The 27,801-nt window shown below is 36.1% G+C and overlaps 1 protein-coding gene across 1 annotated transcript in view; it reads right to left on the minus strand.

Annotated features, from left to right (window-relative positions):
* Nucleotides 1-27,801, minus strand: part of USH2A (usherin) — a 935,662-nt gene that overhangs the window by 782,097 nt on the left and 125,764 nt on the right. The window contains exons 10-11 of the mRNA XM_005690572.2: nucleotides 16,780-16,975; nucleotides 12,816-12,946 (exon numbers count right to left, since the gene is read on the minus strand). Coding sequence (XP_005690629.2) covers nucleotides 12,816-12,946; nucleotides 16,780-16,975 — 327 coding nt within the window. The remainder of the gene's footprint in view (nucleotides 1-12,815; nucleotides 12,947-16,779; nucleotides 16,976-27,801) is intronic.

Raw genomic sequence — 27,801 nt, forward strand, 5'->3', positions numbered from 1 at the left:
TAATTCATCTCAACCACTTGACTCCTGTCTTAATTTATTTTTTTAATATCTCTTAATCATTTCTCTCTCCTGGCTCTATTATAGCTCTATATTGATGTCTTATTGAGTTTTGCAATCAATCATTCTTCTCTCTTTTTACGCAATTAAAACTGTATTGTCAGTTTTCAGCCAATTTTTAGATTCCCCCATTCACTGTTTTTTATTTCCATTTTTTAAAAAATGACAAGTTAGATCCTCTAATTTTGAGGACATAGTTTAGGCTACACTTAAAGTGTAATTTAAGATGGGCTTAGTGTGGAAATTTAGATCACCACTTGATTTTAAGATGGAATTCAGAGAATAGGAAAGTGTGAACTCACTTTTGTTGAAGTGGGTACATGTGAGCAGAAGGACATACTCACACTTAGCCCTCACTCAACACAGATTCACATCAAGATACTTTTCTCTATATATATTTGATAGACAGTGTTATAGCAACTTGGTTATTAAAGACTGTTCCTCAGACAGTAACAAGGCATCATCAGGAAATTTTCACAAATATAGAATCTCAGTGCCTGCTCAAGACTTTCTGAATCAGTGTTTCAAACTGACCTCCAAGATATTCAGGGATGAATGTTAAAAGTTTGAGAAGCATTGTGCTGGCTGGCGTCCTACATCTTATCTGTTGTGACATCAGTCTCATAGTTTCCTAGATCCAAGAACACAGCAAAGTAAGGAGGAAAGAAGGTAAGAGAGATGGAAAAAGTCCCAAGCAGAAATGCACTCAGACAGCATTGCTTGAATGCCTTCTGCTTGAGGAAAGCCATGTGCTAGGGACTTTCTCTCAAATCTCCTCACCTCATCAGCATCACCTATGCATGTGGCTAAAGCAGGCAGTCCAGGAACATCAGAAAACATGTGATGGGCAGGGTAAGCAAAGGGGCAGGTTGGAGTTTATTCCCACCTTGGGTCAGGAAAAGCTTGGGGTTTCTACATAAATGTATTTTAAGGATGACCTCCAAATACCTCAGAATATTTCCTAAAAGCATCATCCCATGCCTGGGGCTCTATCTGGTGCTTCTGGACTTAAATTCTCACTAAATGAGAAAAAGAGAAAGAACTATCAATCTCTGACTTCGGACAGATACCAAACACTCGGGCACTGAATTCAAAGGAAACAAGAAGAAAGCACAGTGACATCCTGGGAAACATTATATGTATCTACACATACTATTGCTTCCCAGGTGGTGCACTGGTAAAGAATTCGCCTGCCGATGCAAAGGGCACAAGAGACATGGGTTTGATCCCAGGTCAGGAAGTTCCCTGGAGTAGGAAATGGCAACCCACTTCAGTACTCTTGCCTAGGAAATCCCTGGATAGAGGAGCCTATTGGGCTACAGTCCATGGGGTCACAAAGAGTTAGACATGACTGAGACATGCACTTAGACATGCACACACGCATACATACCATTAACTGAGGCCATAAGTAATGGAAATTAAATGGATCTAATTTCCCCAGTACAGTACATTTTCTTTTTTATTTCCTTTTTGGCTGAGATATATTTTTTGGGTACTGAAAGGTCTACCCTTCAAGATACATAAACAAAAATACACAGAAACATTTCTATATACAATTAAAAGCTATATATGGATGTCCTAAAACTCATCTATCATCTATGGTAGGTTTAGGGATCCCAGGACTCAATATCAAGGATTCTTCAATTATAATGACTCCTCCATTTTTCCTAATAATGGTAATATTATCAATGTGGTTTAGATGGTCTATATGTCTTAATTTTGGCACCAGTAGTTTTAGGATTTAGTGACTCAGAGCATTACTTCATGCCATTTTCAAGATCTTGGCATCCATAAGAGGAAGAATTACAACATTTCTTATGGAACAATAAGGCAAATATGCCATATCTTACAAGATTGGATTGAGTTTCAAATGACAACTGCCAAAGGAAAAGAATTCCCTTCCAGAACTCAAAGCACACAACACAGTCACTTAGGCCATTTGGGGCTGGCTTGGTTCCTAAGTTATAAAATGAGACTTGAACTACTGCCTAATTTCCTTGTATGCTCCCTAATATTATTAAGGACTGAAATTGCACAAATGTTTTTAAAATGTCCTTGAATTTAATTTTACAGTTTATAATTCTGATATTGTTGACAGCTTTTTTTAGTGTGTCTTCTTTTTTATCCCATTGAAAATGATGATAAACATTTTTAGAAATCTTTCATAAGATTATTTAGGCAAATGTGTACTCGACACTGCATTTCCAGATGTAATAATAATCCATACACTTTGTGTCTGTACTTGGAAGATGAGAAAATAAAAATTAAGTAAAACGTGAAAGTGATTTAGAGATGGACAATGTGGAGCTTTTAAATCCATTAAACCCTTCTATCACTATATACCTTCAGACACCTATAACATAGTTCTCTGGCTACACGTCATCTTTCGTGAATATTCTATTCTTTTCCTGAGTATAAAAATTATCAACAAAGCTAATTAGAGAAAAATAATAAGAAAAAATTAAAACAAAAATTTTTTTAATATCTTCCCTTTTATGCATTTTTAAATTAGATTTTTGTACATATACACAGGCGTATCTTTTGAAAAAGCCTTTTCTTTTCTTGTCCTTTTTTCTCTACTCTCACTAAGACCAAAGTACATGATGTAATATGTCAGTACCTTTTTCTTCTTACTACTAAATAATATTCCTTTGAGTGAATATATTTTATTTACTCATTTATCAGTTAACGGATATTTGGATTATTTTTACATTTTGACTATTATGAATAAAGCAGCAGTGAACATTCATGAATAAGATTATATGAGGATTATTTTTCTTTTTGTCTGGATATATAGCAAGGAGTTAAAGTGTTGGGTCATATAGTAACCCTGTATTTAGTATTTAGAGGAACACGAAATTGTCTTCCAAAGAGGGTGCACATTTTACATTTCTACCATCAGTCTATGGGAATTCCACTTGCCCCACCTCCTCATCAACACGTGTACTTTTAATGATAGCTATGTTAGTGTGATGTCTCACTGGGCTTTTGATGTGCATTTCTCTTATGACAGATAATGTCAAGCGCATTTCTTAATATGCTTATTTGCCGTTTGTTTTTCTTCCTTGGAGCAATGTCTATTTAGGTCTTTTACTCACTTTCAAAATTAGATTGTCTGCTAATTATTGAATTTTAAAGTTGTTCTTTAATTAATTTATGTGTATTGAAGGATAATTGCTTTACAGAATTTTGCTGTTTTCTGTCAAACCTCAACACGAATCAGCCATAGGTATACATATATCCCCTCCTTTTTCAACCTCCCTTCCATCTTCCTCCCCATCCCACCCCTCTATGTTGATACAGAGCCCCTGTTTGAGTTTCCTGAGCCATTCAGCAAATTCCTGTTGGCTATCTATTTTGTATATGGTAATATAAGTTTCCATATTACTCTTTCCATACATCTCACCCTCTCCTCCCCTCTGCCCATGTCCATAAGTCTATTCTCTATGTTTGTTTCTCTACTGTTGCCCTGTAAGTAAATTCTTCAGTACTATTTTTCTAGATTCCGTATATATGTGTTAGAGTATGATATTTATCTTTCTCTTTCTGACTCACTTCACTCTGTATAATAGGTTCTAGGTTCATCCGCTTCATTAGAACTGACTCAAAGGTGTTTCTTTTTGTGGCTGAGTAATATTTCATTGTGTATATATACCACAACTTCTTTATCCACTCATCTGTCAATGGACATCTAGGTTGCTTCTATGTTTAGCTACTGTAAATAGTGCTGCAATGAACAATGGGATACACGTGTCTCTTTCAATTTTGGTTTCTTCAGGATATATGCCTAAGAGTGGGATTGCTGGGTCATATGGTGGTTTTATTCCTAGTTTTTTAAGGAATCTCCATACCATCTTTCATAGTGGCTGTATCAATTTACATTCCCACCAACAGTGCAAGAGTGTTCCCTTTTCTCCACACCCTTTCCATTTATTGTTTGCAGACTTTTTGATGAGGGCTATTCTGACTGGTGTGAGGTGATATCTCATTGTAATGAATTGTAAAGTATTTTGCTATTTTTTTTTAACATATGCTGGAGACAAGGCTTTTATCAGCTATATGCTTTACAAATACTTTCTCCCATTTGTTGGGTTGTTTTTTTCATTTTCCTAATGATGTCCTTAGTAAAACAAATGTTCTAAATTTTAATGAAGTCCAATTAATCCATTCTTTTGTTTGCTTGTGCTGTAGGAGTAATATCTAGGAAGTCGCTGACTAATCCAAGGATATGAAGATTTACAGCTATTTTCTTTTAAGAGTTTTATAGTTTTTGCTCTTATATTTCATTCTTTGTTCTACTTTAATTTTTTGTATATAATATGAACCATGAAATTCAACTTAATTTTTTTTGCATATCACTATCATTTATTGAAAAGAACATTATTTGTCATGGCACTCGTCAAAAATAAACTGACTGTAAAAGCAATGGCTAATTACTAGACTCTAAATTCTATTACAGTATATCTGTATATCTCTCTGCAAACCACATCACATTATCCTGATTGTTAAAATATTATTGCAAACTTTAAAATTAGAAGCGTAGTCTCCTAAATCTGTTCTTTTTCATGATTGTTTTGGCCTTTTTTGAGTGACTTGAGTCTTAATATGAATTTGGGATCATCATAAATGTCTACAAAGAAGCAAGCTGGACCTTTAACAAGACTGTATTGACTTTCTAGATCAATTGGGAGAGCATTGCTGTCTTAGCAATATTAAGTCTCTGATACATAAGCACAGAATTTTTTCTATTTATTTACATCTTTAATTCCTTTCAAAAATATTTTGTAGTGTTTAGACTTATTTTAAGTTTTGGACTTATTTTATTAAATATATTCCTAATTATTGCATTATTTTGATGCTATTTAAATAGTGTTTTTAACTTCATTTTCAGATTGTTCATTACAAGTATATAAAAATACCTGATCTCTGTAAATTGATCTTGTATTCTGAAACTCTGTTGAACCTTGTCCATTCTGATAGTATGTTGATATATTCCTTGGAATCTTGGGATTTTCTTTTTACCTACAAGATCATGTTATATACAAAGAAAGTTTTACTTCTTCCTTTTCAATTGGGATGACTTTTCTTTCTCATTTTCTTGCCTAATTTCCCTAGCTGGAACCTACAATACAGTGTTCAATAGATCACTGTTGTCTTATTTCTGACCTTAGGGGGAGAGCATTGTTTTTCACTGAGTGTTTTCATTTAAAAGTAGGTGGTCAGCAGTAGGTGGGTATTATATAGACATTTGTTTTCAAATTGAAGAAATTCTCCATTTGTAGTTTTCTAAGAGTGTTTATCATGAATGTGAATTAAATTTTGTCAAATACTGTTTCTGAAAACATTATTAATAATCAGGTGACATTTTTCTTAGCGGAAAATAAGTTGATTGTATTTTTTGATTTTCAAATATTGAAATAATGCATTCCTAGAACACAACCACTTTGGTCTTTGTGTTTAACCATTTTAAAATACTGCTGAATAATTCATGTGCTAAAAATTAATAAAAATCATTGCTTTCTTGATTCATGAATGATATTGGTTTGTGTTTTTCTTTCATGCACAGTCTTTGTGTTGTTTGCTATTGTCAGGGGAGTGTGTTATTTCCTCGGTTCTGTCTCATAGCAAAAAAATTTGAAGTGATGGACCAGCATTATAGCCCTCAGATGGACCAGTGTTACAGCTCAGTTTTATTTAGAAAGTAAAGGAAAATACATCATTGAGGCATGAGGGCATGCCAACCCAAAAGACACAAAGAGAAGAGAGGTCCCTGGCCCAATTTTGGCTCCTCTTTTTATATGCTTTTTCTCCTCCCCCTGGGCCTGCCCTATGTAAACGGGGCTAGCCAGGACTGCTGTTTGTTTTTCCTGAGGTCCTCGCTGCAGTCCTCGGACATTCCTTTGTTCTATTATTGAGGGCTTTTCCCTTCCTTGTCTTTTTGCCACCACCTTTCTAGACTCCTTTTTCCTATTCTAACTACCTAACACTATCAAGATAATACATTCACAAAATGAGTTAGAATGTCTTCATTTCTTCTCTATTTTCTGTCAGAGATGAAGAACTCACACGAATTACTTTGAAAATGTTTGGTAGAATTCTCCAGTAAAACATTAAGGCATGGAGATTTTGTCTTTAGTTGGTTTTTAATTATGAATTCAAATACCTTAATAGTTGTAGAGTTATTCAAATTATCTATATCATGTTGGGTGAGTTGGCAATTTGCACTTATTGAGGAAATATTTCATTTCATCTAAGTTGTAATATGAATGAGTGTAGAGGTTACTGGTAATATTCTCTTATTATTCTTTTGATGTCTGCAAGATCTGAAGTGATACTTCCGGTTTCATTTTTGCTTAGCAATTCGTTTTATTTTTTCTTTGCCAGTCTTGGTAGATACATGTCAATTTAATTTACCTTTCCAGAGATCCATGTCTTTTGTTGAATTTTTCTATTGTTTTTCTGTTTTGATGTGCATTTCTGCTCTTAGTTTTATTATTTAATTTAATCTGCTTGCTTTGAAGTGACTTTGCTTTTTCTTCTCTTATTTCTTGAATTGAGAGTTCAGATTATAGCTTTGATACTTTTTTCCTCTTTTTTAAAGTAAGCACTTAGGATCATAATCTTCCCTTGTGTCCCTGCTTTATTTGCACCCAGGGATTTTAATATTTCATATTTCTGTATGGTTTTAGTTCTTTTAATTCATTAAGGTTTGCTGTATGTCCCAGGATATTTTCTGCCTTGTATAATTAATATGTGTATTCTGGTATGATTGAGGGACTGTTCATCAAATGTCAGATAGATTTTTTGGTTGGAAGATATTTTTTACTTCTGTATTGTTGATGAATTTCTATTGGTCTATCAAATGTTGGATTTTCTTTTGTTTATTTATCCCTTAAGGTCTTAGTTTTTCTTCATATATTTTGCAGTGCTGCTGACTGGTACAAACACATTTATGATTTCTATGTCTTCTTGCTTGATTGGCTCTTTGATCATTATGTATATATCTTTGTCTCAGTTTCTATCTCTGATTATCATGTAATATCTCTGTCTCAAATTTTATTTGCTCTGTATTCCACATTATCTGCTATTATTATTAAAACTCTTGCTTTCTTTTTATTAATTTTTGCATAAGTTTTTCTATCTCTTTTATGTTCAGCCTTAAAGGACATAAATTAATACTTAAAGTGAACTTTTTTCCATAAAAGCAGACAGTGGGCAATGATTTTTTAAATCTGTTCTGTCACTCTTTTTAAATTGCTTTATTAGACCAATTGCATTTAATGACATTATTGTTAAATTAAGGCTTAATAGACATGCCATTTTATTTTTTTGGTTTTAATTTATTCTATCTGCTTTTCAATCTCTATTTACTTTCTCCCTGTGTTATTGCAGGTTACTTAAAGATATTTTATCATTATTTTTTTACTTTAACATCTTTTTAGAATTCCATTTTAATTATCTGTTGTGTTTTGGAGCACATTTTTATAGCCTTTATAGTTGTTGCCTAGATATTACATTATATTTACATATATTAAAGTCTGCTATTTTTTTAAAAATTTACCAATTCCAGTTAAGGATAGAAAAATTACTGCCACTTACATTCTCTTACCCTCTCCATTGTAAAAATAAGTGTTTTACATATCTCCTCTAATACATTGAGAATCACACTAGATAGTGATCCTCAAAAAATTTTAAAAACTCTAATGGGGAAAATATATTATATTTAGCCATATTTTAACTCCTGTTTTTCATGCCTTCCTGTTCCTGATGTTTCCAGATTCCTTTTTGTGTCATTTTCTTTCTGTTCAGAGAAGTTTCTTTAGCCAAATTTTAGGTATATGCTGAAGACAAATGTATGGATGCTTTAAAATCCTTATATGATAATTCTAACATCTGAATCACCTTGATACTGATATTGTTGATTGTCATTATCCTATTGGAAACTGGACATTTTGGTGTTATAAGAATCTGAATCTTGCTTAACCATTGCTTCAACAGTCAGGCCTCCTATGAAACTCCTCTGGTGGAAAGAGGGGATGTTGCCTCGATATTGCCAGGTGGGCATAGAAATCAAGATTCTCCACTCTGGCTCCACTGACCCCCCAGGCACGAGCCTTCATGTTCCCGCAGGCAGAACTTGGAGTTTGGGCTCCCCGCTAGGACTCTGAAAACACTGCCCAAGCTGGGAGAGGAGAAACACCTCCATTTCCACAAGATCTCAAAGGATGGCCATTTATATTGATGACATTAATGGTCAGAGAGGTCATACCTTCTGAAATGTCATTGTCCTAGTGTACAATTCTGCCCCAAAATTAGATTCACCCCATGAGAGGTGGGGAAAGAGACCTAGAGACAGTATTGTACTGAAACATTCTCCATTGTCCATCCTAGACAGCATATTAAAAAGCAGAGACATGACTTTGCTGACAAAGGTCCATACAGTCAAAGCTATGGTTTTTCCAGTGATCATGTATGGATGTAACCATTAGACCATAAGGAAGGCTGAGCACTGAAGAATCGATGCTTTTGAACTGAGATGCTAGAGAAGACTCTTGAGAGTCCCTTGAGAGTCTCTTGAGAGCAAGGAGATCAAACCAGTCAATCCTAAAGGATATCAACCCAGAGTATTCATTGGAAGGGCTGATACTGAAGCTCTAATACTTTGGCTATCTGATGCAAAGAGCTGACTCATTGGAAAAGACCCTGATGCCAGGAAAGATTGAAGGCAGGAGGAGAAGGGGATGATAGAGTATGAGATTGTTGGATGGCATCATCAATTCAATGGACATGAGTTTAAGCCAACTCCAGGAGATAGTGAAGGACAGGGAAGCCTGGCATGCTGCAGTCCATGGGATCACAAAGAGTTGGACATGACTGAGTGACTGAACAACAACAAAGTTTCCATTGTATGATAGAACCATTCTTCCCAAGTTCACATTCAGTGACATTTCATTGGTAGCTTAAATTGATCATAGCGGGTTTTGTTTTTCTCAGATATGTAGTTGTTAAATATTTACAAGCACAGAACTATCAAAACTACCTCCTACTTCTGTGAAATGGAGTTGAGAGAGAAATTTGAGAAAAATTAGATTCTAATTTCTTGCATGTCTGAGTTGTACACCTGAGGAGAAAGTATGTTATACTTTAGTTCACACGAGTTCTGACAAATAAATGAAACTTTGAGAATTATAACTTTGGTTCACAGTTTTTTAATCAGTTCAGTTCAGTTCACTCCAGTCACTCAGTCATGTCCAAATCTTTGAAAGCCCATGGATTGAAGCACGCTACGCTTCCCTGTCCATCACCAACTCCCAGAGCTTGCTCAAATTCATGTCCATCAAGTCGGTGATGCCATCCAACCATCTCATTCTCTGTCGTCCCCTTTTCCTTCTGATTTCAATCTTTCCCAGCATTGGGGTCGTTTCCAGTGCATCAGTTCTTCACATCAGGTGGTCAAAGTATTGGAGTTTCAGCTTCAGCATCAGTTCTTCCAATGAATATTCAGGACTGAATTCCTTTAGGATTGACTGGTTTGATCTCCTTGCTGTCCAATGGTCTCTCAGGAGTCTTCTTCAACAGCATAAGTTAAAAAAACCTAATTCTTCAGCACTCAGCTTTCTTTATGGTCCAACTCTTATGTCCATACATGACTACTGGCAAAACCATAGCTTTGACTAGACAGACCTTTGTTGACAAAGTAATGTCTCTGCCTTTTAATATGCTGTCTAAGTTAGTCATAGCTCTTCTTTCAAGGAGCAAGTGTCTTTTAATTTCATGGCTGCAGTCACCATCTGCAGTGATTTTGGAGCCCAAGAAAATAGTCTGCCACTGTTTCCATTGTTTCCCCATCTACTTACCGTAAAGTGATGGGACCAGATGCCATGATCTTAGTTTTTTGAATGTTGAATTTTAAGCCAGCACAAGATGGCAGAGTAGAAGGAAGTGTGCTCTACTTCTGCGAGAACTCCAAAATTGTAACTCGCTGCTGAACAACAATTGACCGGAGAACGTTGCATCCCACCAAAAAAAATACCCAATGTAAAAGGGCAAAGGAGAAGCCCCAGTAAGATGGTAGGAGGGATGAAATCATATTTTGAATCAAACTCCATACCCACCAGAGACCTTGGAGGGCTCAAACAAAACCTGTACTCACCAGGATCTAGAGACCCCACAGAGACTGAGCCAGACCTGCTTTTGAGTGTCTCCTGTGAAGGCACAGGTCAGCAGTGGCCTGCTCTGGGGATAAGGGCTCTGGCAGTAGCAGACCTGGGACACACAGCATGTGGCATAAGCCATTTTAGAGGGTGTTGCCATTAGCCCCACCTCCATTACCCCCACCACAGTTCTGCCTCAGGCCAAACAACAGGGAGGGAACACAGTCCTGTCCCTCAACTGAAAGTTGGATTTAAGATTTACTGAGCATGGCCCCACCCATCAGAACAAGACCCAGATTCCCCACAGTCAGTCTCTCCCATCAGGAAGCTTCTAAAAGCCTCTTATCCTTATCCATCAGGGCAGACAGAATGAAAACCACAATCACAGAAAACTAACAAACTGATCACATGGACCACTGCCTTGTCTAACTCAATGACACTATGAGCCATGCCATGTAGGGCCACCAGACAGCCGGGTCCTTGTGGAGAGTTCTAACAAAACATGGTGCACTGGAGAAGGGAATGGCAAAGCACTTCAGTATTCTTGCCTTGAGAACCCCATGAACAGTATGAAAAGGCAAAAAAGTTTTTAATACTGTACACTAAAATTGCTTGACCTTAGGTCTTGAGGGAGAAAATATATTTAAGCAGAAACTTTATATATTGCTCACATTATTATAATAACCCTTCTAAATGACCATCCGACCGTGACATTAGTGCTCAGACAGAATCTCTCATTTTCTCAACATTTAGTAAACAAATACATGTAGAGTACTCACTACATGACTGAAACCACGTTGCTTGTGTTGAACAGAGAGAAGACAGAGTATATAAATAAATTTGCTTAATTAAATAAAGGCTATAGGGAAAATGGGCTTCCCTTGTAGCTCGGCTGGTAAAGAATCTGCCTGCAACGTGAAAGACCTGGGTTCGATCCCTAGGTCAGGAAGATCCCCTGGAGAGTATTCTGGCCTGGAGAATTCCATGGACTGTATAGTCCATGGAGTTGCAAAGAGTCCGATAAGACTAAGCAACCTTCACTTTCACTTTCATAATGAAAATACAATTGGATGATGAGAAATACAGTGGTTTAAGAATGTTCTTTAATTGCTTGGTGAGTGAAGAGATCTCAAAGGATATATCAGTATTTGAGTTGAGATTTGGATAATAAGCAAAAGTCATATATACTGAAATTTCAGGGCAAGTGTGTAAGGATGAGATGTGTAAAGACACAGATTTTAATAATCAACATATATAAAAAATATAATGTGATTCTTTCAGAAAATAGTGCCCCAATATCACCATATAAGAACCATAGAAACTGCCTTTGTTGATTATTTGTCTACTCTTTAGCATTCCAATGAAGCATAAAATGCTCTTTCATTAACACACTATGGTTAATATGATGGTCTTCAAAATATAAACATTTTACTTTACATTATATTTGGCTTTTAATTGTTAAAAAAGTTTTTGTGCATGCTACAAGTTATATGACAAATACGTTTTGCCTTGAACTTATTATATTTACATTGCAACTTAAAAACTTTTTTTTCTTTAACCAGATTGTGGCTTATGCTCTTGGCCACTGCATTCTCAACTATTTGCAAAAGAATTTAATTATTAAAAATTAACACAATCAGGGCTTCCTTGGTGGTCTGGTAGTTAAGAATCCACCTTGCAAAGCAAGGGACACTGGTTCAATCCCTGGTCTGGGAAGATCCCACGTGCCATGGAGCAACTAAACCCATGAGCCGCAACTACTGAGCCCATGTGCCTAGAGCCTGTGCTCCACACAAGAGAGAAGCCACTGCCTTGAGAAGCCTGAGCAGCACAACTAGAGAGCAGGCCCTACTTGCCACAATTAGAGAAAGCCTGTGCACAGGAATGAAGTCCCAGCACAGTCAAAAAATTAAATAAATAAATAAATAAATCCTTAAAAAAATATTTTAAAAATTAATACAATCATTGAATTAGTTCTTCAATGCAAATTTGCCCTTTATCTATTTTTCTGTGGTAGGACTATCAGAAGAGGGGAAAAGCTTCAGTTGAAGACAGCACATTTAAATATGGAGCTACTTTTCCTGATTGGTAATACAGTTAGGATCTGTGTTAATACAGGTCAGACATCATTTGCAATGTTGGTAATTAAAATTTATAAAATTATAGAAACATTGTACTGTTATAGAAAAGGTTACAAGAAATTTATCATAATTTCCATTTGGATCTATGTGTGATTTTTGCTATACTATCATCTATGAAATTGGGAGGAAAACTGTTCTTGTTTACCTAATATCACTTATTAATATTAATTCACAAATAATTCCCAGGCATGTACTTAACTTCCTTCTTTGTTTATGGAATATCCTACCTCCCAATTTTTTGACAACTGCAAACTTAAAAATAAAATGAGCCTATCTTAATGTGCAAAGAACCATCCAGGTAACCTTATATTTCATGTTCATATTAAAAGTTGCACAGAAATACCCTTAAAGCAACTTCTCTTTGAAATACTTCCCGGTATAGTCCTCAATTTCACTCATGGACCGTATCTTGAATTTGTTCCTGAAAGACTGCTGTTCTTTATCTTTGACAGTGAGAACTCACCTGATCACAAAGGAAGCTACTGTTTCTTGTGCCAACTTTATCACAGTCACAGGGTCTGCAAACATCTATGGCTGAAGGATCTGCACCAACTTGTCGGAAAAAGTAATCCTTACACTGCTCACAGTTCTTTCCTGCGTCAGGGAAAGGTTATGCATTATGACTTTCAATTCATTAAAATCGGCTGCATAATTCAAAATTAAAGACTGTATTCCTTTGAGGGAATTCTATAATTTTCGGGACGTCCATTTTAATGTACCTTTCATCTCTACCTGCCAGTTTAGTGATCCACAGCATATGAAACAATGAACCTGTTACAAAATGTGCTTTACTTCATTAAACTCCCATCTGTTATATAATACCACACTTCTAAAAACCTGTGCTTTGCAGGGGCCCATACATTTTGAAATAGTTTATTTCCAAACTTAAAACTTTAGTTTCAGATCAGGTACTGAATCTAAATCAAATATGAGAAATTTCTACATGTGTGGGAGAAGATAGCTATAGAGTTGGAAGCAAATAAGCATATAGTATTAAAATATTTTTCTGGAACTAAATCTGATAAAATAGAAGACTACTCTTACTGTAATTTATTATTCTATAGTCAATGTGATTAAATCTATTGGTGCCTATGGCCATTATTTTTCATTTCAAATATCAAAATACAATTTTATATTTAGCTACACCAAATAAATTTCATATTAAATGTTAGAATATCTTGACACTTTAGAAATATGAGCTAATTCCTGTTGTTTACAACTTATTATTCAGAAAATTTCCCTTTCCATCTTATATTAGAAAACAATATAAATTAGAGGAAGTTTCTAGAGTAAATATGAGTAGCATATCAGATCATTGAAATAAAAGTCAAGGCTGTCAATTCCCCCCTTAAACATTATGCATTTTTGCTCAAATATTGCTGAAAATTGGCCCAATGTTAGAAGACTGAAAGTAACTTGGGCCTCCCTCATAGCTCAGTAAATAAAAAATCTGCCTGCAATGCAGAAGACCCGGGTTAAATCTTTGGGGCAGGAAGATCCCCTGGAGAAGGAAATGGCAACCCATTCCAGTATTCTTGCCTGAAGAATCCCATGGACAGAGGAGCCTGGCAGGCTACAATCCATGGGGTTGCAAGAGTCAGACATAACTTAGTGACTAAACACCATCATGAAAATAACATAATCAAACAAAAAACTCACATTCTAATGGATATTGAATATGGGCTAATTAAAAATAAAATGGATTTATGTCTAGGATATTTCCATTTATATATGCTGATGACTCCCAAATTTATATCTCCAATCTAGAAATCTCTCCTTTGTTAATCATTCAATGAATATTTATTGAGTGATTACCACATTCCAAATACTATGCTAAGTGCTGAGGAAAATACACAATGCACCCTTTTTACAGGGCTATCTTATAGTCTAGCAAGTAAGAAGAATCCTAATTAAATAATCACAGGAATAAATATACATTTAAAAGCTGTGATAAGCATAAGATGCCACTCAAGTACACAGATTATACTGATCTTCTCTGAAGAATCATGGAAGGCTTTCTTTGAGAAAGGAGTTTCAGAACTGTTTCTGACTGCTTCAGTTCAGTTCAGTTTAGTCACTAAGTCGTGCCCAACTCCTTGCAACCTCATGGACTGCAGCACATCAGGCTTCCCTGTCCATCACCAATACACAGAGCTTACTCAAACTCATGTCCATTGAGTTGGTGATGCCATCCAACCATCTCATCCTCTGAAGTCCCCTTCTCCTCCCACCTTTAATCTTTCCCAGCATCAGGGTCTTTTCCAATGAGTCAGTTCTTTGCATCAGGTGGCCAAAGTATTGCAGTTTCAGGTTCGATAACAGTTCTTCCAATGAATATTCAGGACTGATTTCCTATAGGATGGACTGGTTGGATCTTCTTGCTATCCAAGGGACTTTCAAGAGTCTTCTCCAACACCACAGTTCAAAAAAATCAATTCTTCGGCACTCAGCTTTCTTTATAGTCCAACTCTCACATCCATACATGACTACTGGGAAAACCATAGCCTTGACTAGATGGACCTTTGTTGGCAAAGTAACACCTCTGCTTTTTAAATATGCTGCCTAGGTTGGCCATAACTTTTCTTCCAAGGAGTAAGCGTCAAAGAGAGTTTATTCTTTGTTTCTTGGAAACATACAGGGAACATGTTCAAAACAGAATTTGCCATTTTCTCCTTAAGTTTGATCCTCTTGTATCCTATCTTAATGGCTGGTACCAACTTTGACTATGCTGCTCAAACTAGAGGGCTAGTCACGAGTCTTGACTCTTCGTACTTCCCTTATCTATCCTCTGCACCTTGCTCAGAAAATGCCATCACTTTCTACTCTAAACATCTACTGAATCCACTCATACCTATTCACACCACCTTAATTGTTTTCCCACATTGTTTTCATCTGAACTTCTGTAATACCTGACTAACTGGTTTTCCCAAACCAGTCTGACCCTCTGCAAACCATTCTCTATAACCTGATGGATGTTTCAAAACCACAATACTTTCCCAAAGTGCCCATATGTGGCATCTCATTAACTTTAGGGTACAAGCCAATCTCTTTATCATAGTCTAGATGGCCCTCTAGCATCTGAGCTCTGCCTTTCTTCCCGGTTCCTTTTACAATCAACCATCTGCAGTTCTGCAAGTGCGCCATGTTTCTGTTTCCTCTCGGCCATGGTGCAACTGTTTCTCTTACTGGAAAACTTTGTCTACATCCTAATATCTACCCCTACTCCTTAACCTGGTTAACTCCTACTACTCTTCTCCACTTTAGCATTCATCAAACCTTTTAATTTCTTCCTTTAGTAGGGTGTCTTTACCACCATGTGGGCTTCCCAGGCGGCTCAGTGGTTTAAAAAAAAAAAAATCTGCCTGCCAATACAGAGACACGGGTACAATCCCTACATCAAAAGATCCCCTGGAGGAAGAAATGGCAACCCACTCTAGTATTCTTGCCTGGGAAATCTCATGGACACAAGAACCTTGTTGGGTACAGTTCATGGGGTCACAAAGAAATGGACATGACTTAGTGACTAAACAAAAACAACAACAAACCACCACCATGTAATAATCCATACAAAGACAATAAAATTCATCATCTTAATAATGTTTATATTCCCAGAACCTAGCCAAGAGCTTGTACCATTTTACATTATCAGTAATTATCTAGCAAATTCATTCATGCTTCAAAGTAGCATAATTTCAAACCCATCAGACTTGGGCCATTATATTTTACAAATTCTGATATCATCATTTCTGCTTTTAACATATCAGCCTTCCATAAAATAGCAATTTTTCAATGACTAGTCAAAATGTTGGTTGGTTCTTGAAACAAGACTTTAATAGTTAGTTTCTGCTTTTAATGAAAATTTTTAAAAAGAGGATTCCCAGATTATCAGAGTCCATGTCAAATCTGACATGCAAACATCTCTACATGAGAATCCAGGAATAGTAGAAGATCTGGGTCAAACAAGAAAATTTATTTTTAGAATATATACATTCAGAATTGGAGAAGGAACTTTGGAGAAGGTGATCCACTCTAGTATTCTTACCTGGGAAATCCCATGGATAGAAGAACCTGGTGGACTACAGTCCATGGGATCTCAAAAGGGTTGGACACAACTTAGTGACTAAATGGCAACAATAATACATTCAGAATACTACAGCAACTCTTGATTTATCCAATACATATTTATGATCTAATCAAATGGTGTGAACTTATTAAAAAAAATTCTTTTCCTGAAATTATATAGTTTAAGACTCCAGTATTTGAAAGCTATCCAATTGGAATTATGAATATTTGGTAAACCAGAGTAGTTTTCAAACTTAATAGTATGAAAGCACTTTCTTAAATAGAATAGCAATATATAATTTAAAATAATACGCATTATATGTAGGTCAAGTTTATCTTTGTTACTTGTGTTATTATCTAGTTACCTGCAGTGTTATGCTCACAGTCATCACAAACTCCTCCACCTCCTCTGTAGTGCTCCAGTGGAAAGGGATCCACTGAGATGTTGTAGTGGCAGCTTCTGGAATGGCTGTTGCACTCACAGGGTTTACAGTTAAAGGCATGAACATGATCACTTTGGCGGAAAGGCTTGTTATTATAAAGAGGCAGGCAGCGATCACACTAGAATAAAGTAATACCAGAATGATAAATATATAAAGCTGTATTTTTTCTTTTTATTTACCTATCAGATACTTTCACTAGATAGAAAGCTAATATCAAAAAGTTAAAAGCCAGCCACTGTTGTATTTTTAAACTGTTTTATACATCAGAAATCAGCATATTACAGGCATGGTCACACAGATTTATAAAAGTGAAAATGAAAGCTGAAACCATGTAAAGTGATCTTAATAACCAGTGGGGGAAATTATGATTGTTTCACAATCTGAAATTTTTTCTCAAAACATTAAAAACTTGACTTTTAAGTCCTGTTTCTACCAAGTAAAGAGCTTAGAGTCATCACTCCATCATAACAAAAAATAAAATGTTGAACAGAATGAAAAAAACAATGACTCTCCCTCCATACCTAAGTGGGGGACACAGGGCAAACAGCTGTCCCTAAGATTGGAGAAACAGGCAAATACAGGGAGTCTCAGCTATAGGAGGCCAACAAAGGTCTGTCTAGTCAAAGCTATGGTTTTTCCAGTCATCATGTATAGATGTGAGAGTTGGACTATGAAGAAAGCTGAGCACCAAAGAATTGATGATTTTGAACTGTGGTGTTGGAGAAGACTCTTGAGAGTCCCTTGGACTGCAAAGAGATCTAACCAGTCCATCCTAAAGGAAATCAGTCCTGAATATTCTTTGGAAGGACTGATGCTGAAGCTGAAACTCCAATACTTAGGTCACCTGAGGTGAAGAACTGACTCATTGGAAAAGACCCTGATGCTGGAAAAGATTGAAAGAGGGAGGAGAAGGGGACGATGAAGATGAGATGGTTGAATGGCATCACCGACTTTATGGACATGAGTTTGAGTAAGCTTTGGGAGCTGGTGATGGACAGGGAAGCCTGGTGTGCTGCAGTCCATGCAGTCACAAAGAGTCGGACACAACTGAGTGACTGAACTGAACTGACAGCTATAGAAGCAAAGATTCATTGGCAGAAGCTTCCATAGAAATGAATGCTGGGGTGGAAAATCTGAAATATAATTGATATTTTGTTGGAAGTTCAGTGTGGACAAGTCTGAGATTTGAAAACTCCAGGGTAATAAGGGGGTCCCCACAATTTTGACCATGTTCTCACAGTAGATAAACTTAGGGGAAAACGACCTGATGCTTCTGGCAGAGGGAGAAGAAAGGGAGCATTTTTAAATACATAAGAACACTTTTGTTCTTCTGATCAATATCTGCCTTAGGATAAAGTAGCTGATCAGAGCCTAACTGACCTGAAAAAGAGAAACACTAAACTCCAGCCCCCTCCAGTCTTCCTGTCCCACCTAAAGGGGAGGTGGGTAGTGGCAACAAAGGCACACACGAAATTAATAGTCCAGAGGAAAAGGCTCACTGAAAGACTGAAGCCTAATCATAAGACTATAGAACATACCCCCTCCCCTCCTCACCAGCAGATTGCTAAAAACCTGTTTACAGTAGTTCATTTCAACTGGCACATCATGTCTGCTTTTCAAGAAAGGAAAAAAAAATTCAAGGCATACCAGAAAGAGCAAACATCAGAGTTGTTATGGCAGAGATGTTAGAATTATCAGGCTTCCCAGGTAGCACTAGTGGTAAAGAACCTGCCCATCAATGCAGGAAATTTAAGGGACATAAGTTCAAGTCCTAGGTCAGGAATATCTCCTGGAGAAAGGCATGGCAAATCACGTCACTATCCTTGCCTGGAGAATCCCATGGACAGAGGAGTCTGACAGGGTATGCTTCAAGAGGTCGCAAAGAGTCAGGCATGACTGAAGTGACCCAGCACACATGTGTGCAAGATTAATATGCTATAGACTCTAATGGATCAAGCAGAGAGTATGCAAGAAGAGATGATTAAGATAGCAGAGAGATGGAAATTCCATGAAAGAACAAAAAGCAAACACTGAAGATCAAAAACACTGTACTAAAAATGAACAATCCTTTGATGAGCTTAGTGGTAGACTGCACAAGGCTGATGAGGGAATCTCTGAACTAGATGACAGATACATCACTAGAAGCTTCAAAAACTGAAAAGCAAAAAAAAAAAAGAAAGAAAGAAAGAACAGACAAAACAGAAAACCCAAGGACTGTGAGAAAACTGAAAAAGTAGCAAAATACATATAATAGGAATATCAGAGAGAGAAGAAATATTTGAAACAACAATAAAATCTACTACACTGGGGTATCTTTTTCAAACTACAGAGAAACAAAGAATAAATTCCAAAAGAGAAACCAAAATTAAAGACACTGAGCCTACAGAGTTACTAACTAATGACATCCCATTTCTCCTCAGAAAATAAACAAGAAGAGAATTGCATGAAATACTTAAAGTGTTCAGAGAAAAAGCTCACCAACCTAGAATTATATACTATGCACAATTATCCCTCAAAAGTGAGGAAGAAATAAAGATGTGTAAGACACACACAAATGGAAAAAATGTGTTGCCAGTAACCTTGACTTGGAAGAAATTTTAAAAGAAGTTTTGTAGAGAAGAGATAAACAATATAGGTAAGAAACTTGCCCCTACGTAAAGAAAGGAAGAGCATCAAAGAAGGAATAAGTAATGATGAGACTAGTAAAACTTTCATCAGTTAAAAATATAAAGAGAAATATTTAGAAAATATTAAAACTAACAATAAATTATAATTTAACATTAGAAACTTTGAGAATTAAATTATTTTCTTTGTTAAAAAGCATTATCTTAAATAGAGCTTACCTTCTTATTCTATAAATTTCCATATAGAACAAGCACCTTTTCTACACCTTGAGAACTGTCATACTCTATTTCTAAGCATGGATCAGCCTACTTATATCATTTGCATATTTGTGCTTTCATTGGCATGAAATATATCTGAGAATTCTTTAAGGTAAAGTTTTTGTCCACATCACTTCAGCTAGGACATCTTTACCTATTCATCACAACCAATGTTAACATTTATGCTAAATTCACCTTAAGTTGCTCTGCCTGCATATATAAATGCAAATGGTAGCACGGATCAACTATTTTGTTTGTAAGAAGAAATGTGTAATTGAACTTCCACTCCCAAAACATTTTCTTTCCATCATTTCAACAATCATTGTTTTTTGAATATTCATACTCATAAAAACCAAAAGAGTTTATCACTGACAAAGACACTGTATAACTACAAGCTTCTTTGTGAATGAAACGATTAATGAATGTGCACTGACCAGTCACCACATATTGAAAGAAGAGACATGATTGGTCACTGATCATGATGTGCAATGATTATTTATTTAGTAATTTGTGGACTGAAGAGCCAGCAGCAAAATTATATAAACTCTATATTTTATCTAATTATTTACAGTTAATATACCATAATAACTAACATATAAAACATGTTTTTAGAGGGCTGATGCTTAACTAAACTATGGTAAATGAAATTCATGCATATTGGAACAGTGAAGATGCAGTTGCCTGTATAACTGAAGAAAATTTTTCTAAGTCACATAAAACTTGTTATGTACTGGATCAATTAAAGCTAGAATTTTTTAAAATTAATTATTTAGCTTATCTAATACAAATACAATTTATGGACCAAGCCAAATTAAGGAACAATCCATAGGCACTGAGCTAAAATTTTAGGCTAAATGTATACTTAACAAAAGTAGCAATATCCATTTTATAAAATAAAGTAGAAAATAAAAATTATTGACAATTTGAACATCAAGTAATAAGTCAAAATATTTAAATGAGATGATTTTTTTCAAAACTTTTAAGTATATATTTTTTTCTTTTTCAAAATTGGGACTATACAGAAGCTCACATGTACACACACATACATATCCCATATTCAGTTCAGTTGCTCAGTCATGTCCAACTCCTTACAACCCCATGAAACGCAGCACACCAGGCCTCCCTGTCCATCACCACCTGCCATAGTCTACCCAAACCCATGTCCATTTAGTAAGTGATGCCATCCAACCATCTCACCTCTGTCATCCCCTTTTCCTGCCCTCAGTCTTTCCCAGCATCAGGGTCTTTTCAAATGAGTCAGTTCTTCGCATCAGCATCAAAGTATTGAAGTTTCAGCTTCAACATCAGTATTTCCAATGAACACCAAGGATTGAACTCCTTTAGGATGGACTGGTTGGATCTCCTTGCAGTCCAAGGGACTCTCAAGAGTCTTCTCCAACACCACACTTCAAAAGCATCAATTCTCCAGTGCTCAGCTTTCTTCATAGTCCAACTCTCACATCCATACATGACTACTGGAAAAACAATAGCCTTGCCTAAATGGACGTGTATTGGCAGAGTAATGTCTCTGCTTTTTAATATGCTGTCTAGGTTGGTCAAAACTTTCCTTCCAAGGAGTAATTGTCTTTTAATTTCATGGCTGTAATCACCATCTGCAGTGATTTTCAGTTCAGTTCAGTTCAGTCACTCAGTCATGTCTAACTCTTTGTGACCCCATGAATTGCAGCACGCCAGGCCTCCCTGTCCTTCACCAACTCCTGGAGTTCACTCAGATTCATGTCCATCGAGTCAATGATGCCATCCAGCCATCTCATCCTCTGTCGTCCCCTTCTCCTCCTGCCCCCAATGCCTCCCAGCATCAAAGTCTTTTCTAATGAGTCAACACTTCACATGAGGTGGCCAAAGTACTGGAGTTTCAGCTTTAGCATCATTCCTCCCAAAGAAATCCCAGGGCTGATCTCCATCAGAATGGACTGGTTGGATCTCCTTGCAGTCCAAGGGACTCTCAAGAGTCTTCTCCAACACCACAGTTCAAAAGCATCAGTTCTTCGGCACTCAGCCTTCTTCACAGTCCAACTCTCACATCCATACATGACTACTGGAAAAACCATAGCCTTGACTAGACGGACCTTAGTTGGCAAAGTAATGTCTCTGCTTTTGAATATGTTATCTAGGTTAGTCATAACTTTTCTTCCAAGGAGTGTCTTTTAATTTCATGGCTGAAGTCACCATCTGCAGTGATTTTGGAGCCCCAAAAAATCAAGTCTGACACTGTTTCTACTGTTTCCCCATCTATTTCCCATGAAGTGATGGAACCGGATGATCTTCGTTTTCTGAATGTTGAGCTTTAAGCCACATTTTTCACTCTCCTCTTTCACTTTCATCAAGAGGCTCTTTAGTTCCTCTTTGCTTTCTGCCATAAGGGTGATGTCATCTGCATATCTGAGGTTATTGATATTTCTCCCAGCAATCTTGATTCCAGCTTGTGTTTCTTCCAGTCCAGCGTTTCTCATGATGTACTCTGCATAGAAGTTAAATAAGCAGGGTGACAATATACAGCCTTGACACACTCCTTTTCCTATTTGGAACCAGTCTGTTGTTCCATGTCCAGTTCTAACTGTTGCTTCCTGACCTGCATACAGATTTCTCAAGAGGCAGGTCAGGTGATCTGGTATTCCCATCTCTCTCAGAATTTTAGAGCCCCCCCAAAATAAAGTCAGCCACTGTTTCCACTGTTTCCCCATCTATTTGCCATGAAGTGATGGGACCGGATGCCATGATCTTAGTTTTCTGAATGTTGAGCTTTAAGCCAACATTTTCACTCTCCTCTTTCACTTTCATCAAGAGGCTCTTTACTTCTTCTTCACTTTCTGCCATAAGGGTGGTGTCATCTGCATATCTGAGGTAATTGATATTTCTCCCAGCAATCTTGATTCCAGCTTGTGCTTCCTCCAGTCCAGCGTTTCTCATGATGTACTCTGCATATAAGTTAAATAAGCAGGGTGACAATATACAGCCTTGATGTACTCCTTTTCCTATTTGGAACCAGTCTGTTGTTCCATGTCCAGTTCTAACTGTTGCTTCCTGACCTGCATACAGGTTTCTCAAGAGGCAGGTCAGGTGGTGTGGTATTCCCATCTCCTTTAGAATTTTCCACAGTTTATTGTGATCCACACAGTCAAAGGTTTTGGTATAATCAATAAAGCAGAAATAGCACATATTATACATTTAAAATCTAGAAGTTACAAGATAAAGGAGGAGGAATAAGGAGGATGAACAGAGTAAAAATCCAACAGAAGTTTTGATCTTGAGTTCAAATGACACCAGCAGTATGTTAGACAGTGTGTACTGAATACATTGTCTGCAACCATTGGTAGGGGATTTTGTGATCACAAATGTACTGGTCTATGATCTGATTTAGACAATGTAGCCAAAAGAGTAGACCAATGAGCAGTTTACAGCCAAAGTGCATTTCTGGCTTATCATCTGTAGTTACAGCTATTGAGGAGGTCTTATCTAAACTTCATTCCTAGTAGTCATGAGATATCACCAGCATACAACTATCGCATCTAGGAGTTGTCCATGTACGGGAGCTCTATCCTCATCGTATAGGCAGAACAGATGAAAACTCACTTTCAGACCTTCTGGTTTGGGAGAAAAGAAACATGCTTATCAATTTTTTTCCCCCAGGTCAATCATCCATGCAATTAATCTCATCCCCAATATTTCAAAATCTCTATCTCATTGCAAAACTTTGGCCAAAGGCAAAATTTTGCTGCAATACCTGAAGTCTAATTTTTTTTACTTTATTTCAAAGTATTCTTGTTGATGACTTTGCTCCCCCAATGATGATTTTAATATTATTCAAGTTATGCTTTTTGCATAACTTGGTGGAAGTGATGATATGCAACCTGTGGTCCTGTCATACTGATTACAGATGTAGTTTGTCTTCAACAAAGCAACTGCCAGCTGTTGGAGTTTGGGATGCTGTCTACATGAATTAGTGGAGCAAATTCAGGAAAACCATTCTTTTGATATTCTTATGAACACAACATTTCTGCTTTTAGACTATGACCTAAAGACTCATTGGAGACTTTATCTTTATTGTCAATTTAAAAGCCATTATCAAAAAGTCCTATAGTAAATAATTCTGGACTCAATACTATATCCATGTTCCAAAGATACAGTCCTGAGTCCTCTGACATTTAAAAACAAAGAGGAATTTGCCACTAACCTAATGGAATGGTTTGGGTCCAACCAAGTAGTTGTTAGTGGCAATGGCTAGCCTTTTTGTGAACAATAAAAAACCCTACATAAATATTGGTAACATTTCATCCCTTTCTAGAGAAATCAAGCATAGTTATCATCTTTTCAATTAAAAAAATATTATACCACTTGGGTGCAAGAATTTGTGGAAAAGGTGAGTACAGACACTAGTCCTAGGAAAGAAAGTTGTCCACACCTATCAGGACAGCATGTGTACATTCCACTGAACCAAATAATTCTACTGAAAATTCAGAAAAGTTCATTTTTTAAACTATTTGAAAAATATATTTTATAATGTGGCCCTTATAATAAGAAAGAATAGGATATGAATGTCCAAAAGTAAAGAAATGGTAAAAAAAAATATCATATATCTTCTAAGAAACATACTGCAAACATTCATAGATACAAATGTAGATGAGACTACATAATACAATCTGAATTTAGAAACAAGTGAAAGTAATATGTAGAGTATAATCCTATTTTCTAAATAAAGGTAGATTCATATATGTATATGAATATAGAGATACAACTTTAAGAAGATAGAAACAGATGACACAGACTTGTAAATAACAATAATAAAATAATCTGAAATGATACAAACTAAGTTACTTGCCAAGGTTGTCTATGGATGGTAGGGTTACGGATGACTTTCACTTTTTTATAATAAAATTTCTTTCCATGGTGTACATTTATTGCTAATGTATTAAAAATTGTGGGCAAATAAAATGCAACTGCATGGATTGTTGGTCTTCCCTAGTGGCTCAGCAGTAAAGAATCTGCCTGCCAAGCAGGAGACATGAGTTTGATACCTGGGTCAGAAGATCCCCTGGAAAAGGAAATAGCAACCCACTCCAGTATTCTTGCCTAGGAAATCCCAAGGACAGAGGAGCCTTGTGGGCTACAGTCCAAGGAGTCTTGAAGAGTCGGACACAACTTAGTAACTAAACAGCAGCAGCACCATATACTTACAAGGAAATTACACATTATTTACATCACTTGCATGTCACATTCACTGAAAAAAGCTAAGAAAATTAAAATGTACTTGTTTTAAATTACACAGAGATCAGTAAGATAGTGCAGAGAAAATGATTCTCTTTTTTGAGCATAAAGTAATGAGTTACCAGTAAATAATATAATTTTTTAAAGGTAAAAAAAATTTTCAAAAGAATGAGATTAACATATCAAAGCAAAGATTTTGAGAGATAACATCCTAAATGTCTGTTTTAAAATTTAATTGAAAAAATACACAACTAAATGGCACCTTGGCACACATTTTGGCCTCTGATCTTAAGGATGAAGCTATACTTTACGATTTTATGTGGTTTACAAATTTCATACAATGGTTAATGTTTTCATCTTATAATTCTGTTTCTCACAACTCCTGTTTGAAAATACAAAGAAAGTCAAGAAAAATGGAAGAAATACTAATTAAGTGCATTATGAATAAAGTTTTGAATTCTCACAATTACTTCTATCTCTGCTATCAATGACTTTTGAAGTTTCATTTAAAATCTAGAAATAGGTGTACATCGTATTTTATGCAGGTTCTGAACCAAGTGGTTTTCTATTTAATGTCCCAATCTGTAGTTAATCATTTGTCACTTTCAATTATGTTTCAGTTTGTTCTGTAATAACTGGATTCCCCCTGATATGTCCCCGGATGTACAAATTATAAGATTAGACAATGGCTATATCAGGATGAGCACCTTTATCAACTGATTCATTTAACTCCTTTCATTTTGATAGCTTCTTAAAGGCTGCTAGTCAATTCCACTAAGTTGCAGTCAAGTTCATTGACATATTCAGGTAGACAAATCATAGAATAATCATTGAATATAGAAAACAGTGATGAAATTTATTTTACTACATTATGTATTAATATTACACAATGACATTTCTCTGACTAGCAAAGACAATCTTTCAGAAATCTTCCACAGGTCCAAAAGCACTTTTATCAACTCTACTGTTGTCAGCCTCAAGTTTGCTGTCTTATTTCCAGTATTTCAAATCTGATCCTAATTTACAGAAAATATACAAGATACATATAGTTACATTTTCAAAAATCTAACCATACAAACTATATATTTCTTCAGCCAATTATCCAGCAATATCAAATGACCACTATGCATATTTAAAGGAAGGAAGAAGAAAATGTCCTCTTAATCAAAGATACATAAAGGGAGTGGGAAGGTAGGAGATGAGATGAGATCTTCTCAGAAGTTACTCATGGAAGAGTTCAACAGATCCAAAAGTCCAACAGATTCAATGCCCTTTGAAAGCTAAAGTTCATTATGGTGACCACAAGTTACCAAAATCAACTTGTCTTCAGTGACAGAACAAAGTAAGTGATTTGTTTTATTTTAGAATGGCTTCAAAAAACAGATTAAAACTTCTTTTAATGTTCATTTTAAAAGATCACATCTGGAAAATTTACAAGAAGCAGTTAATTCTCCAATTATGGTAAATAAGTGAAACAAATCTTTCTTAAAAAAAAAAATACTCTAGTACATACCATACAGGCTAAAGTATTAGAAGTGCAAAGAATAACTATGGGTACAGCCTTATTTCAATAAGCACTTGCAGAGAAAATAGAATCTTGTCTATACTTTTAAAATCACTGCAATTATCATAGAATATTACAATATTGCATAGACTTCTCTGTTGTCCTTGCTAGATTCTGAGCTTCCTTAAGCAGGAATCAGATTTTGTTATCTAGTGAATCTCAGCATAACGCCTGAAATTTTGTTCAATAAATGTATCTTAGGCGAGAGAATGAATAAACAAATTAATGTATGAATGAATGAATAAATCCATGGACAGCTGAGGCAAAAAGAGCTCGTCTCTATCAGGGAATTCCTTTCATTCACTCCCTGCTCTAGCAAAAAAAAAAAAGCAAGACAAAATTAGTTCCCTTTCTACGCTCAACAGTAAAATGTCCACAGATGTTGTTATCTAGGCAATGCTCTCTGTATACTAAGAACAGCTAAACCTTATGGTGTCAGGCCCAAGTGCTTCATATGTATAAGCTGACTGAATCTTTCCAGCTACCTATGAAGCAGTAGTTGCAATTACTTCTGTTTTATTACAGCTGAGAAAAATGAGGAATAGGCAAGAAATTTAATAATTTTCTAAAATTATCCACTAGAATGTCAACTAATATAAACTAGAATATAAAAACTTTTAAGGTCAGAAAAGTTTGTTATTTTTTATTCATGACTATATTTTCAGTGTCTAGAAGCCCTAACACATAGCAGGTATTCAATTTAGATAAGTAGAAGATAGATAGATACATACATACATACGTAGATAGACAGCCCTTACTCCTAATCATTATGCTAAACTGTTCCAAGATATATGAAATGATCTCTGAGGGAGGGAGGTGTTGAGTAGTTTACTAAGACTGGAATGTCCATACCTACCTCCTTCTGCTCAAAGGGGATGGCAGAGCCCGGGATGAAAGTGAAAGAAGAGAGTGAAAAAGCTGGCTTAAAATTCAACATTCAAAAAACAAGGATCATGGCATCCAGTCCCATCATTTCATGGCAAACAGATGGGAAAACAACGGAAACAGTGACAGATTTTATTTGGGGGGCTCCAAAATCATTGCAGATGGTGACTGCAGTCGTGAAATTAAAAGACACTAGCTCCTTGGAAGAAAAGCTATGACTAACCTAGACAGCATATTAAAAGGCAGAGACATTACTTTGCTGACAAAGGTCCATCTAGTCAAAGCTATGGTTTTTCCAGTAGGCGTGTATGGATATGAGAGCTGGACTATGAAGAAAGCTGAGCACCAAAGAATTAATGCTTTTGAACTGTGGTGTTGGAGAAGACT

Source organism: Capra hircus, chromosome 16, assembly GCF_001704415.2.
Source record: "Capra hircus breed San Clemente chromosome 16, ASM170441v1, whole genome shotgun sequence".
Lineage (NCBI taxonomy): Eukaryota > Metazoa > Chordata > Mammalia > Artiodactyla > Bovidae > Capra > Capra hircus.